The sequence below is a fragment of the Grampus griseus genome (genome assembly GCF_964374135.1).
Source record: "Grampus griseus genome assembly, chromosome: 5".
In the NCBI taxonomy this organism is placed as follows: domain Eukaryota; kingdom Metazoa; phylum Chordata; class Mammalia; order Artiodactyla; family Delphinidae; genus Grampus; species Grampus griseus.
Genome location: NC_138998.1, coordinates 71965222 through 71980838, shown reverse-complemented (window position 1 = coordinate 71980838; position 15617 = coordinate 71965222). Strand labels below are relative to the sequence as shown.

At 37.8% G+C, this 15617-nt stretch overlaps 1 protein-coding gene across 1 annotated transcript; it reads left to right on the top strand.

Moving 5' to 3' along the window:
- Window positions 1-285: 285 nt before the first annotated feature.
- FBXO45 (F-box protein 45) lies at window positions 286-14758 on the top strand (the record flags this gene model as incomplete). The annotated part of the gene is made up of 3 exons (XM_082654843.1): window positions 286-594; window positions 6382-6738; window positions 11256-14758. 3 exons carry the CDS (start codon window positions 286-288, stop codon window positions 11439-11441), a joined length of 852 nt encoding a protein of 283 aa, XP_082510969.1. The 3' UTR covers window positions 11442-14758.
- Window positions 14759-15617: the final 859 nt, after the last annotated feature.

The following is a 15617-nucleotide window of genomic DNA, read 5'->3' as shown; positions in this document are numbered from 1 at the left end:
GCGCGCCGCCGGGAGGCCGTGCGAGTCGGGCCGTTCCGGCGCCCGCGCTGAGCCGCGGGGGAGGGGCGGGGGACGCCCGTGCGGCCGGTGCGTCTGCCCTCAGTGAGGCGGGGCGCGTGGCGGACGCCCCCGGGCAGGGGCGGGAGTGGTGGAGGGGCCGGACGGTAGTCTGTGAAAGGGGCGGTGAGCGAACTGCTCCTGTCTCAAGGCGAGGCTTGGCCTCCGGAGCAGAGACGGGGGGAAGCGGCGGCGGCGGCAGCGGCCCTCGGGCCGGCTGTTGAGGCGATGGCGGCGCCGGCCCCGGGGGCTGGGGCAGCCTCGGGAGGGGCTGGCTGTAGCGGTGGCGGCGGCGCGGGCGCCGGCTCCGGGGCCGCCGGGGCCGGGGGCCGGCTGCCCAGCCGGGTGCTGGAGTTGGTGTTCTCCTACCTGGAGCTGTCCGAGCTGCGGAGCTGCGCCCTGGTGTGCAAGCACTGGTACCGCTGCCTGCACGGCGATGAGAACAGCGAGGTGTGGCGGAGCCTGTGCGCCCGCAGCTTGGCAGAGGAGGCTTTGCGCACGGACATCCTCTGCAACCTGCCGAGCTACAAGGCCAAGGTGAGGGAGCCCCGCGCCACGCCGCTGCCCCCGGTCCCGCTTGTCCGGGCCGCTCTCAGTGCTTCTCAGCTAAGCTTTTGAGTCGGAAGCCTCGCCTCACTATCCCGCCTTTCCACCGCTCCAGTCAATACCTTACCTTACCTCCCCGCGCCATGGAGATCCTCTTCTCTTTGGGTTGAAGTTCTGCTCCTTAACCCACCCCACTTCCGCGATACACTTTTTGAAGGGCCAGGTGGTTTCCCATCCCTGGTTTCCGTCACTCATTCTACTTTCCACAGTCTTTACCCTTAAAAACAGACCACCTCATTGTTGTAGGTTTCAATACTCATCCTATTTTTCTCCCTGCCCTTTATTAAATCACCTTGGCTGCCTTAACATCGGCTTAGTTTCTCAGATCTTTGCTTTCACCGCACCTTTTCCAAGCTCTGATTTATAACTATCTTTTCTTTATTTTTGCCCAAGCACTCTTTAATTCCCTCCACTATGTTACAGGCTTATAAATGAGTGTGGTCCAAGGCATCGTGCTGACTTTCAACATAGAGGCTTTAATAGAACATCCTCCCATCGGCACCACTTAACAGTCATAATACTGCCATGTCCCACTATTATTAGCTACTTCCTTGCCACCTTTTTCGTAGTTCCACCTTGGTGTTGTGTCTCTTATGTTCTATTTGTCATCTAACATGCTGATTCCATTTTTGCTGCCTTTTTTCCCCTGCCAGATTCTTGTGATTAGTCTTGCTTTCATATGCAAGTAAAAATGTCAAGTAGCAGATAATGGTAGGACTGAGAGGATTCTTCAAGCAATATAAATAAAAGGCCTTAAACTTGGGTTCAGTTTGGATGGAAACAGCTCTTCAGAATAGCAGTCACCAAGAGCATATATGAGACAGGATGAAGTCTGACCTAGAATATGGTAAACATAAAAATACATTAACAACTAAAAAGGGAAAACATACCTTTTTAATGCTAGACTGCCAGTGGGGCCAGAATAAGGAGTAAATTTTTTTTCCATGTGAAATAGATGTAAAATGTATTCTTCTGTAATAAAACAGGTTTTAGTTTAATAAGAAGGAATATCGCTTTTTAATATGTCAACTGTGAAGTTGTTTTTCTATTAAATGAAATAATGTTAATTTGCGAGGACAGTATTTGTACATGGTAGATTCTCAATGGATACTAGCTGTAATTCATATAGTAGAGTGCAGTAGATTGCAGTTTTGTCTTACTGTGCCTGATAAACGTGTAGATTTCATGAGTCTTATTTTTTACTTTTCCATAAAGTTTATTGTTTTTACTTATTTTAAATTAAGACATTTTTGTAATTGGTCTGTAATAGTCATGTTCACATGATTCAAGATTCATATAATAATATGTAATAGATAATGTATTCATGTGAAGAATACATGATTCAAAAGAAGCAAAGTGATATAAAGCAAAATGTCTTCCTTTTGTCCTTATACCACCGCCATCCAGGTTGGAGGCAACCTATGTTACCTATTTCTTCTGTATCCTTCCAGAGATACTTCAGGTTTCATAAGTTTTTAATACTTTGTATGCCTTTGTACTACTTGCACTATAGGTATTATAGACCTGTACTAATCACATGTACATTCAGATATTGCAGGACTTTTCTTGAATATCTTGAAGATAAAAGATTAATTCAGAAGGAGTCATATAGCCTAGTAGGGACGTCCTCAGTCTAGTAGAGGAGAAAAAAATGTATAGAAATAACTAGTGATAATTAGTTAGAAATGGTAGAAATTGTTGCTAACTGTTAGAGATATAAATATATATATATACTAGAAGTTTACTGAAAGAGATTTACAAGTTGAGTGGATGATTGTAGAAGGTTTGGGGTTGAGATTGTATTTGAGCTGAACTTTAAAGATGGGGAGAATGTGAACATTTTACTAAGAGGAAGTACCCTGAACAAAATCAAGGCAATGGAAAGCAGAGGGTTTGTACAGCATATATTTTTATTTAAAAAAATATGAATGTTAGGCACTATGCTCAGTTTTGCAGATGCAATGGTGAATAAAAACAGATACAGACTCTTATGGATGCCTTGCCATATGGCACTTACAATCTAGTGCGGGGAAGTGGGTATTAATCAAATAGTCACACAGTTGTAAAATTGCATTTGTGTTAAGTCCTACGAAGGATGGATACATGATGCTCTGAATGTCAGTATTGGAGAATTTGAACTAAGTAGGGAGGTCAGGGAAGGCTTTCTCTGAGGAAATAATGCATGAACTGAGACCTGAATGATAAGGATAAATAGGCCAGAGAGAGAGAAGAGCCTTCCAGGAAGGAACCTGATGAGTATGAGGGACAGAAAATAATCAATGTGGCTGGAGCATAGACAGCAAAAGTGAGGCACGTTTGAGAAAGATGGAAGAGGTGGACTGGGGCCAAACAAAAGGAAGCCATTTTAAATTGTAAGCAAAAGGGGGTTAGGAGTGTGGGGATTGGTGATGTGATATTTTTCCATTTTTTAGAGGTTATTCAAACTTAAGAATGGAGAACAGGTTGGAGGGGGACCTTAGAAATATGAGTATTAGGAAGTATGTAGTAAAAGAGATGGGGAGAAATTTAGAATAAATTTAGGAAATAAAATCTACAGGACTTGGCAATAGATTTGAAATAGGGGGGAGGAAGAAGGAGGTGCTCAGGATGACTCCTAGGTATCTGGCTTATATGATATAGGGATTACCTGGGCTAGATTTTGGATGAATAACAATGAGTTCAGTTTTGGTAGAACAGAGTTTACAGTGTTTTTAAGACATCCAAGAGTTTTCAGATAGGCATCTGTTACAATTTGTAGCTTGGAGGAAAGGCTAAAGATATAAAATAGTTTAGTTAGATTGAATTGTGATAGGAAATATGATTGTAAAGTTAAGCTGAAACTAGATATATCATGGAGGTCCTTGACATACAGCCTTCAGTCTGTAGTTTGGGCTTTGTCTTACAGCTGGAAAACACAGAAATTTGAACAAAGGAGGGACGAAGTAAGAGCTGTGCTTTAGAGAAACCAGTCCATAAGGTAAATTCAGGAAGGCAGGGGTTGGTGCCTATACCAGAGGTACTTAAGACCAGAACAAGTATATAGAGAAGAGAAGGGGTGGCTGGGAGAGGAATTGCAAGAAAACAAGTCCACATAGGTGGACAGCTGACTGGGTGAGGTGTGATGAAGAAGAAGGAAGGGTCAAATAGGATTTCCAGGGAACCTGGGTAACTGAGAAAATGATGAGAACAGGCTTGGGATAGCATAAAACTGGAAAGTATTTGGAGTTGTCAATCTAATTAGGATTTGTCTTCTTTTTTTCGTTTTGCGGTACGCGGGCCCCTCACTGCTGCGGCCTCTCCCGCTGCGGAGCACAGGCTCCAGACGCGCAGGCTCAGCGGCATGGCTCACGGGCCCAGCCGCTCCGCCGCATGTAGGATCTTCCCGGACCAGGGCACGAATCCGTGTCCCGTGCATCGGCAGGCAGACTCTCAACCACTGCACCACCAGTGAAGCCCCTAGGATTTGTCTTCTTTTTAAAAGTTCATGTTTTACATATTACCAAGTAACATCAGTTATTCCAGTCATACTTGGCATCTAGCTATAATTGTCTAAATTTCAGACTTACATCCTAAACTAGGTCTTAAAGCTGTTTGCTATAATGCAAAATCCAGGTTACGCATGAGACTGTGTAGCAAGAACTATAGATTGTTTTTATTTATTTGTGTATTTATTTTTCCATTTTATCTGATTTTTCACATTATCTCTAAAAGATAAGGACACTTAATCACAATACCATTAGTACATCTAAACTATAAAGAAATTAATGATAATTCCTTTATATAAAAAGTTTGGTGTTCAAATTTCCAATTGTCTCATAAATGTCAAATGTTATATCTTTAATTTTCAGTTTATTTAAGCAAGATCTATACAAAGTTCCCATGACAAACAGTTGATATGTCTTTTAAGGCTATTTTAGTCTACAGATACACCCTCCATCTCTCTCACCTCTTACCCCGGCAGTTTATTTGTTGAAGAAACCAGGTTGTTTACCCTGTAGAGAGGTTCCCTCAATCTGGATTTTGCTGATTTCATTCCCATGGTGTTGCTTAACATGCTTTCTGTCCTCTGTATTTCCTATAGAAGTTTGATCAATTTAGGTTAGATTAGATTTTTTTCAAGATATGTTTTACTAGAGTCAAATGGTTGAGGTGTGTACAGCACTTTTAGGTGCTTAAAAGTGTGTTATAATAAGAACAGATCGGAAAAAATTTAGGTATACTTCAGGTTTACATCCTGTTTATGAAAATATGGGATACCTGAACCAAGGAGGTTTTTTGTTTTTGTTTTAATCTGTCCTCTGGAGTACAACAATTAAACAGTGAAGTACTTGCTAATGGTAAATGAGAACTGGATGAGGGGACTGGATGCTTGACTTCTCTTTGGGGCTCTTGTGCTAACTACCTGTTGACTTTACGCCTGTGTCCCCATCCCTGAGTTGAAGTAGGTGAACTTTAACGTCTTTCCTAATGCTGAAATTCTGTGATTCTGGAGTTGATTTCTCAGGTTAACTAAAGCAATAGGTCCCAGCCTTCAGCTGCTTTTGGGTTGTTTGAGTAAAGAAGGGATTTTCTAAAAAACGTACAAACTAAAACCTATAAATTATTAAAACATGAGAGAATGTTATTATTTGTACAGAGTAGCAATTTTCATATTGTCTTTATTTTGGAAACTTAAAAAACTGGTGATTACTGAAGGTCAACTATCCTGTCCTGCCAGTGGTAGCTGCTGTTAATGACTATCTCTTTATAAATTTTAGTGATTGAATTTATGCTATCTAGGGGATTATTTGATTTGGTAAAATGAGAGTGGTGATGTCTTAGTGTATGAGTAATACCTAGCAAGGAGGCTGAGGATCTAAGATAGTTTGTGGTTATTAAAATTTTTCATAAACTCTAGAGCTGATATGCCTAAGTTCTTTAGTTTACTTAAAATACAGTTCTTTTTGGTGGCAGCATTGCCAACACGAAAACTGTGCATATCTTAACTTTTTAATGTAAAAATATCGAATATAAACAAGAGTATAGAAAATAACCTCCCTATACCCATCACGAAGCTTTACCAGTGATTAATTCATGGGCAGTCTACTTTCATGTCTACCCTGCCCACTCTCCCATTCCACTCCTGGATATTTCAAAGCAATTCCCAGATATGTCACCCATAAACATTTCAGTACTATCTCTAAAATATAAGGATTCTTGTGTATATCTTTTGATGTGTTAAGAAGTCTATTTGGAGAAATTATACTGTGGTTTAGAATTTTAGTCAATAATGAAACAGCTGGCAGCTTTATTTTTTATTTTTTATTTTTTTTTTTTTTGCGGTACGCGGGCCTCTCACTGTTGTGTTGTGGCCTCTCCCGTCGCGGAGCACAGGCTCCGGACGCGCAGGCTCAGCAGCCATGGCTCACGGGCCCAGCCGCTCCGCGGCATGTGGGATCTTCCCGGACCGGGGTAAGAACCCGTGTACCCTGCATCGGCAGGCTGGCTCTCAACCACTGCGCCACCAGGGAAGCCCTGGCAGCTTTATTTTTAATGTTGCATAATTTATTATGTTAGGATCCCATGCTGAAACGTGAGCCATTTTTGAGAAATAATTATTGTATTACTTAAAATATATAACTTTATTGTTTAAAAACATGTAGCCTAAAGTTTGGGTACTTTTTAATGTTTAAGAAAAATTAAATTTCTATTTCTTTTGTGTGCTTTCCATCTTTTCAGATACGTGCTTTCCAACATGCTTTCAGCACTAACGACTGCTCCAGGAATGTCTACATTAAGAAGAATGGCTTTACTTTACATCGAAACCCCATCGCTCAGAGCACTGATGGTGCAAGGACCAAGATTGGTTTCAGTGAGGGCCGCCATGCATGGGAAGTGTGGTGGGAGGGCCCTCTGGGCACTGTGGCAGTGATTGGAATTGCCACAAAACGGGCCCCCATGCAATGCCAAGGTTATGTGGCATTGCTGGGCAGTGATGACCAGAGCTGGGGCTGGAATCTAGTGGACAATAATCTACTACATAATGGAGAAGTCAATGGCAGTTTTCCACAATGCAACAATGCACCAAAATATCAGGTGAGGAACTGGCTTAATTTGTTTTAAATTTACAAAATTTTATATAGCAGCATTATTTGTCTTTTTGGTAACTTTTAAATAAATAGTGTAACTGGCCTTTTTGGCTACTCTGACAATAATCTTTAGTATCTCAATATTTGTTTCCTAATACATATTCAATCTGAGCAATCTGTCTTTAAATCAGGTTGGCAAACTTTTTCTATACAGGGCCAGATAGTAAATATTTTAGGCTTTGTTGTCCATACTGTCTCTCACAACTGTGTAACTATGTTGTTATAGCACAAAAGCAGCCGTGAATTATGTAAATGAATGAGCATAGCTGTATTCCAGTAAAACCTTATTTATAGACTGCAAGCCAGATTTGGCCCAGGGGCCATAGTTTGCCAACTTGTGCTTTGGATTGTAATCTTTCTTATATCATGCACATCCAAATTTACTTTTTCTGGATACCTCACCCCCTTACCCCCACAAATGCACCTGTGTGCATGTGCATACATACTTACCCTCTGCTAGTTATTAATCTAGATTGTATTTAAAGCGTCTGGAGGTGTCAGCAATTTCCATAAACATAGGTGAGTTCAGGCACACTACTGCCTACTGCCTATTTATTTATTTGGCCACCCCACGCGGCATGCGGGATCTTAGGTCTCTGATCAGGGATCGAACCTGTGCCCCCTGCAGTGGAAGCATGGAGTCTTACCACTGGACCGCCAGGGAAGTCCCAAACTACTACATTTAAAAATTCTTTTAAAAAAAACTATTTATTTATTTATTTGACTGCATCAGGTGTTAGTTGCGGCACGCAGATTTTTCGTCGTGGCGTGCGGGCTTCGTGGTCCCACGGCATATGTGAGATCTTAGTTCCCTGACCAGGGATCAAACCTGGGTCCCCAGCATTGGAAGGCAGATTCTTAACCACTGGACCATCAGCGAAGTCCCTAAAAATTCTTAGCCTTAAGCCATACTCACTTGATTCTAGGGTCATAATTATAGTTCCTATTTGTAAAAGCTATATGATTACCATAGATTCAGCAGAGTGTAAAAAATAGTAATCTGATAAGAACTTGGAAATTTTAAGGAATTATAGATAGTACATTTCAGAGGAACATGTGGTTTGACAGCTCTAGCCTCAGTAATGACCTCAAGTGAGACATAATAAAGTAGAAGAACTAAAATATATCTCATTTCCTGATGTATAAAAGCCTGGAAGGATTTTCTTTCATAGAATCCTTTCCTTACTGTCCTTTCAGGCTCTGCAAATGCCCTAAGGAGAACGGATTAATAATCATTGAAGATAAAGACCTATGACTAACCTTGTGACTTTGTAGTGAAAGTCCTTTATTCTTTATTTTTCAGAGAACATACTCTGTATGATTTCAGTCCCTTTAAATTTATTGCAGCATGTTTTATTCCCAGCATATGGTTTACCTTGATAAATGTCTATGTATGCTTGAATATACATTCTGTTGGATGGAATAATCTATTAAGGACAGCTAGGTCAAATTGGTTGGTAGTGTATAAGTCTTCTATCTGCTTTCTGTATTTTCTTTCTACTTGTTCTTTCATTTACTAAGGAGTATTAAAATCTCCAACTATAGTTGCTGATTTATCTATCTCTTCTTCCAGTTTTGTCACTTTTTGCTTCATGTGTTTTGGAACTGTTATTAGGTGCATATACATTTAAAATTGTTATATCTACCTACCTGGTTAACTCTTTTATCATTATGAAATGACCTTCTTTGACTCTAGTAATATTCCTTGTCTTCACGTCTATTTTGTCTGATATCAATAAAGCCAATCCAACTTTCTTATGCTTACTATCGCAAAGTACCTCTTTTCCCTCATCCTTTTACTTTTAGACTGTCTTTGTATTTAAAGTGGGTCCCCCAGACAGCATGTAATTGGATCTTGCTTTTTATCTAACCCAGTCTCTTGATTTGAGTAGTTAGTCCATTTATATTTAATGTAATTGTTGGACTGCTTGATATCATCCTTGTTTCTGTACCTCTGAAGCTGTGTTCTTTTTTTCTCTCTGTTTTTTGGATTCATTACTTTCTGTTGTTCTGTCTTCAAGTTCATAGATTTTTTTCTTCCTGTCATTTGAACTCTGCTATTGAGCCAGGCTAGTGAATTTTGGTTATTGTGCCCCTCAGTTCTAAAATTTTCATTTTTATAGTTTCCATTTCTCTACTGAGATCTCTATTTGTTCATTTATTAATACTATATTTTTCTTTAATTCTTTGGGTATATTTTATAACTACTTTAAGTCTTTGCCAAATCCAGCATCTAAGGCCCACTTGGAGTCTGTTTCTACTGACTGCTTTTTTCTCCATGAGTATGAGTTACACTTTCCTGTTTCTTTTTGTATCCAGTCATTTTTTAAATGAAAATTGGACATGGTAGATAATATATAGTAGTGACTCTGGAATGTTTTGTTTCTTTAGAAGCTACTTTGTACTTCTGAAAACTGTAGGTTTTCTTGTTCTAGTAGGCAGTTAACTTGCCTGCACTGAAACTATACAGCAGCTTATGTCTTTATTCAGTTTTTTTGGCCTCTAACTGCTACTTTTTCTGCCTGGTTCCCTGGGGGTTTCTCCTGTGTTTGTGTAATACAGTCATCACATGAGGATTTGGGCAGAGTTTATTTTCAGATTTTGGGGCTCATCCTCTTTGTGGTTTTTTGCTTGCAGAGTTCCTCTAAGTTTCCAGTTGCTCTGCTGTCTCCAAATTTTGTCCTCTGACACCTAAAACTGTAAGACTGTCTTTCTGCTCTCTGTGCTATGTGTATGTATGCTGTATGCTCAAACGTAAAGCAAACTTGCAGATTTCACTTGGAGTGGTTCTATTTTGTTATTTTCATCTTCTGTAAAACAGGGATAACTCCTAGGATTGATATGAGAATTAAATGAGATAATGTAAAATCACTCAACAATACTCATGAAAATATTAGCTTTTATTTCCTTTTTTTTTTTTTTTGCGGTACATGGGCCTCTCACCGCTGCGGCCCCTCCCGCCGTGGAGCACAGGCTCCGGACGCGCAGCCCCAGCGGCCATGGCTCACGGGCCCAGCCGCTCCGCGGCATGCGGGATCCTCCCGGATTGGGGCACAAACCCGCGTCCCCCGCATCGGCAGGCGGACCCTCAACCACTGCGCCACCAGGGAAGCCCCTAGCTTTTATTTCTGATTTTTGCTGTTGTTCGTGTTTTGTTTGTAACAGTAGTGATGATGGTGATTTGGAGGTTCTTAAAATGGGGTTAATCTGTGAGTTGGGCAGAGGGAGAGGAAAAAGTAGATGTTGGTAGTTATTTGTGATAGGAAATACAATGAAGGAAAGTAATGATAGCAGCAGGGGGTATCATAATTTGGAAGTATTAAATTATGGTGTTTTGATTGCAAATGTTAGGACTTTCTGCCTCCAAGTATATAGATGCAACAGCCTTTAATACATGCAAATTATAAGGATAAACATGCTCTTTCTTTGTTTACTTTTCCAAATGGGAAAAGAAATGGGTAATTGTGCTTCCAGTTTAGTTTAACAATCAGTACTGCTATTCTTATAACAAACTGGTGTTTCAGAGTAGTGGACCACAAAGTGATTGTTTAATAAGCCTATTCTGCATCTTTAGAACCTATAGTCAGATTTGGCTATTCATGATTATGTAAGTTCCATGTTGTATGTAGAACTGCTTTGTAAATTTTAAAGGTTGTGGAAGTGTTTTATTATAGTAATTTTTTTTTATTGTGGTAAAATATACACAACAATCTTTATTCTTTTAACTATTTGTAAGTGTATAATTCAGTGGCATTAAATACATTCACAATGTTGTATAACCATCATCACTATATATACCCAAAACTTTTTCATCATCCCCAGCATAAACTCTGTGCCCACTGAACAATAACTCCACATTTCTTCCTCCCCCAAGCCTCTGGTAACCTCTATTCAATTTTCAATCTATATGAATTTGAATATTCCAGGTGCTTGATACAAGTGGTATCATATAATATTTGTATTTTTGTGTTTGGCTTATTTCTCTTAGCATAATGCTTTCAAGGTCCATTCATGTTGTAGCACATACTAAAATTTCATTTCTTTTTAAGGTTGAATAACATTCCATTGTATGTATGTACTATAGTAATTTGAGAAAATTTAGGTAGCCTTTTTTGGTAAAATATGCCAAGTTATAGATTTTAGTGGTAACCTTCTTAAGAAAAGTCTTTAAAAAGAATAAATAAAATCTGGGGACTGTTCAGGAAGAATATTTAAATTTTCAGTATTAAATATAAATCCCACACAAGTCTTAAGTTTTTTTAAAAAAAACTATCAAAACAAACATTTATGATGAAATTGATGTATGTTCTTTTTCTAGATGTTTCTCCCTGACCAAATAACTTTTTTGGTTTTTCTAGATAACTTTTGAGATATACATATTCTTAATAATATTTTCAACTTGATTACATCTAGCTGTGCCTTTGATGGGTTTTCTTCTTACCTTCTTTTGATGTCTGTTTGCAGATAGGAGAAAGAATTCGAGTCATCTTGGACATGGAAGATAAGACTTTAGCTTTTGAACGTGGATATGAATTCCTGGGGGTTGCCTTTAGAGGACTTCCAAAGGTCTGCTTATATCCAGCAGTTTCTGCTGTATATGGTAACACAGAAGTGACTTTGGTTTACCTTGGAAAACCTTTGGATGGATGACAGTGGCTTTCTTGGGATGAAAGACAGAGTGGAGGAGATACCTGCTTATGGAAAGTAGAATCATGAAGTGACAGTGTCATACATGCATGCCCAAGAAACATCCTGAAAAAACACATGATATTGTTAACTGGAGAAGCAACTCTACAGCAGAGATTATCTTAGTGTTTCCTCTTTTCTACTGGGCCAGAAAAATCCTCAGGGTTGCAGTTGGTTGAGTGGGCAGTTGACATATGCATGTTTCAACAGATTTTGTCTCTAAGTTAGCGATGTGATATTTTCAACTTTTAAGGTGAGATCTTAGAGATGGTGTAAAAGGGATAAGATAGGGAACTAGCAAGAGTTTTAAGTAGTGTGTTTGTGAAGAAAGACTGATCCTGTTTTACAACTGCCTGTTTTTTCTCCAGACCCTTTTTTCCAGCCAGCTTGACTATTAGAAAAGTATGAAACTGGTTGGATTTTATTTAATATTTTTAATATATTGAGAAGCATGGTCTGCCTGGACTGCACTTCTCTAACGGTGAGATATAAAATTGTGCAGCTATTTTAAAAGTTGTATATACAATATGTGTGTAAAAAAAAACTGTAAAAAAAAAACAGGACAAAGGAGTTGCTTTGTTCTAGTTCAATTTCTTAAAAACCACTACATGGTACAAAATTAGAATAACATTTAGGGACAGTTTGGTAACTACAAAGAAGAAAATTTTAAGAGGAGATGTGTTGTATTGGCTCATTTTGTATTATATTTGGCTTACAGTTTCCATGCCTATTACAGTCTGATTTATTTTTTTAACCATCAAAATTATTATACAGGTCCCTCAAATCTCCAGGCTAAGATTGAGGGAAGGCAAATCTATTTCTAATCATTCGTATATCAATAATAATAATAATGTGCATCTTATAGAATCTGGTTTTATTTTTTGACCTTGCAAGAAAGTGTCTCATAAAAACAGAGAGCATTGCCATTTGTTCTTATAGGCCTCAAATATGAAAGCTGTTAGTCACAGACCTTAAGAAAATAATTGATCAATGGTCCTTTTATTTTGTAACTTTATAATGCTGTAGATATTATAATTTTTTAATTTCATATTGTTTACATCATGCAACAATCTAAGCCTCAAACTCTTTATTGGGGTTGTCAAGAAAATGTTTACTCATCCATCTGAAACAGTGCCAACCTGAACCCAGCTTAAGAATGTTCTTTATCTCATTATAAATAATTGCCCCCATGGGACTTGAAATAAAATACCTTATGCTGGAAACTTCAGGTTGGTGATATTTTGAAGGTTTTATTGTAGAAGAGTTTAACGTTAATTCCTATTCAGAATTTTTGACTAAGAAATCTGATTTCACTAATACTCTTTCAAATTAATAATTCAACGTACATGAGCTGAGATTTTCTTTTGTTAGAAAGGAAACAAACATCTTTCTGTATGAAAGTATAAATTGTATGGTTTCAGATACATCTTTGTGATAAGAAGTGACTAAGGCAAGTGGAATCTTTGTAGTTTTTAGGTTTTGCTGTATGCATATTTTGTTTTGAATCTAAAAAAATTAGGGACAGCAAGCATCTGGCTGCGGTTCTTGGGTTGCTCCTTGCGAGTTAATATTATCAGTACTCCTGTGAAACAAGGGATTTCAGTCATGAACAAAGATTTCATTTTTGCCACCTGAAAGGTTTACAAGTATTTGTTGTGTATTTGGTGTGTTGCTTAAAGGTGTAATCTGTTAAAGATCCTTTTTGATACCCACATCAAGAAAGAAACCTCCTAGAAACCATATTTAATACTACAGAGTGAAATTATATGTTAAATGTATTAGAGAACATAGCTGCTACAGAAATTGATTTTTCTTGGTGTAGAACAACTCAATTTGGCAAAGTTTAAAATTTAATTAAAGAAGAGATCTGGTTCAGGATAAAGATTGAACTAGTTAGAAAGCTATAAGGTCTTTTAAGCACTTGTTTCTTTTTCAGATTGTGATATGGTCAATTCAAGAGCTTTTGCTCAGAGTTTTGTTTATATCTTCTGTTTTGTCTTATTAGTAAACATTCATTTGTAACAAAGTTTTGAAGGTGCTGAATGGAAAACGGAAACACATGGTTATTGCATATTGAACCTAGAATCAAATGATTGCCTAAATATTTAATAACAAGCCATTCTTGTCTCCAAGACTTAAATTCTTTAATATCCAATTTGCAAATTTTATAAAATGGAGGTTCATATTTAGCATGAGCATCAGGGGAATGAAGAGCCTTCATTTATAACCTGGTAAATTAATTTGTTACTGGAGACCAATAGTAGTTGTACAGAATACTAAGACAAACTGTTATAATGTTCGAGGAAATGGAATCTCTTTTTCATTGGTGCTGAGAGAGCACTTAGGAAGAAGCCAGTTGCCTCTGAATATTGAATATAAATCATCTAAACCAGTGGTTCTCAAACTTGGCTATAGTTTGGAGTCACAGGCATTTTGAAAAATATTGATGCTTGGGTCCCATACCCTAATATTCTGATGTTGGTCTGGGCTATGACATGACCATAAGGATTTTTAAAAACTTCTTAGGTGATTTCAATATGTTGCCAAGGTTGAGAACCACTGATCTAAATTCACCTTAAGTTTTCTCATCTGCAAAAAAAAAAAAAAAAAAAATCCTTTCTCCCTCCCTTCACTACCTCATAAGGATATTGGGGGTAAAGAAGAAAATAATGGGAAAGTGCTTGTGCTATGGATAAAAAGTGCTATTGAAAGGCAAAGTTATATTTGTTGTATTTCAGCTGAAACTATGATCAGGAAGAAATGTGTAATTGAATTTGCTCTGTTGACTTTGGAAACCAGGAGCACTCTCTTTGGTTCTTAAATTTAGCAAAGCGTGCAGATGGGTAAGAAAACATTACTATTACTCTTATTCATTCTATGGTCTTCTGTCATACTTGGGATAGGCTGGTTTAATTATCTGGTTTTACACAGGAAAGAAGAAATATTAAGTTTTAAAGTCTGTAATGGTCAATGGCTCACAATTCATTAAAACTTTTCATACAAAGAATTCTGTGGTTAATATATGTCATTTCTTAGTTGCCGTTATTTTTTCATTATCTGACTTTTGAATATTGAACCATTTATTTCACCTCCTTCATTCTTATTCCTGTAAGTTTGGATATAGATTTGATAAGGCACCTAAACCAAGTAGGTGTTGCTCAGTTGAATACTTCAACTCATGGTTCCGTGATTAGGCATCTTCCATCTTTTAGATATGATTTGACCTGGGAGAGAGAGTTTTGAAAAGAACAGAGCCCTAACCCACATAGTAGGTATTACAATTAACTTTTCATTTATGTCTCCAAACTGCTGTTTATATAGACTGTAATATTTATATTTTTCGTCGTTTAAAAAAATGAACAGTTTGATAAGATAGAAACTTGAATTTTAAAGATGAGTATTGAGATTACATTCTAGAAATCAAGACCACCACTTTAAAGCCTTCCTGAAAGGAACAGTTCATACCTAACCCAAATGCTATTCTAATAAAGCATTCCTCAGTTTCTCCAGCTGAATGTAATCTCTCCTTCCTTGAAATTTCCTTGTCTTTATATTTATCTATACATAGCTCATGCTGTATTACTTTGTACCTTGTATAAATTTATTTATATTTATTATTTGTTTATGTCTTAGCTCCCCTAAACATCTTAAGAAAGAATCTCTGATGGACTCATCTTTATGCTCATGTTATCAAACCCAATGTAGGAAGAAAAAAAGCTCTGAATTTACAGACGATAGTAACTAAAGATAGATGAGAAAAATTCTTTTTGTATCCTATCCGAGTGAAGCAAATCTGAGGCTTGTAAGGAAGAAATAGTGACTGTGAATGCATTTTAGCCATTCCCCTTTATTCTTAAATATTGGTAAACTCTGATACTTAGTTCTTGGTATAGATTTCTTATTTGTTTAGAATTAAAATTAGAATTCTGTATATTAATTTTTTGAAATTCTTTTTTGCTTTAGTTTCTTAATAAAAAATTAAGACAAACATTAATCCCCTGTGATTGCTTACATTTAAAACAAGGAATTTTTTTATATATTGGTCAGGAAGAAAAATGGTAATACCTTAGTAGCCAAATGTGTTGATGGAATTTACCTATAAATTCCATGCCTTTTAATAATGGAATCCACATTTTCCAT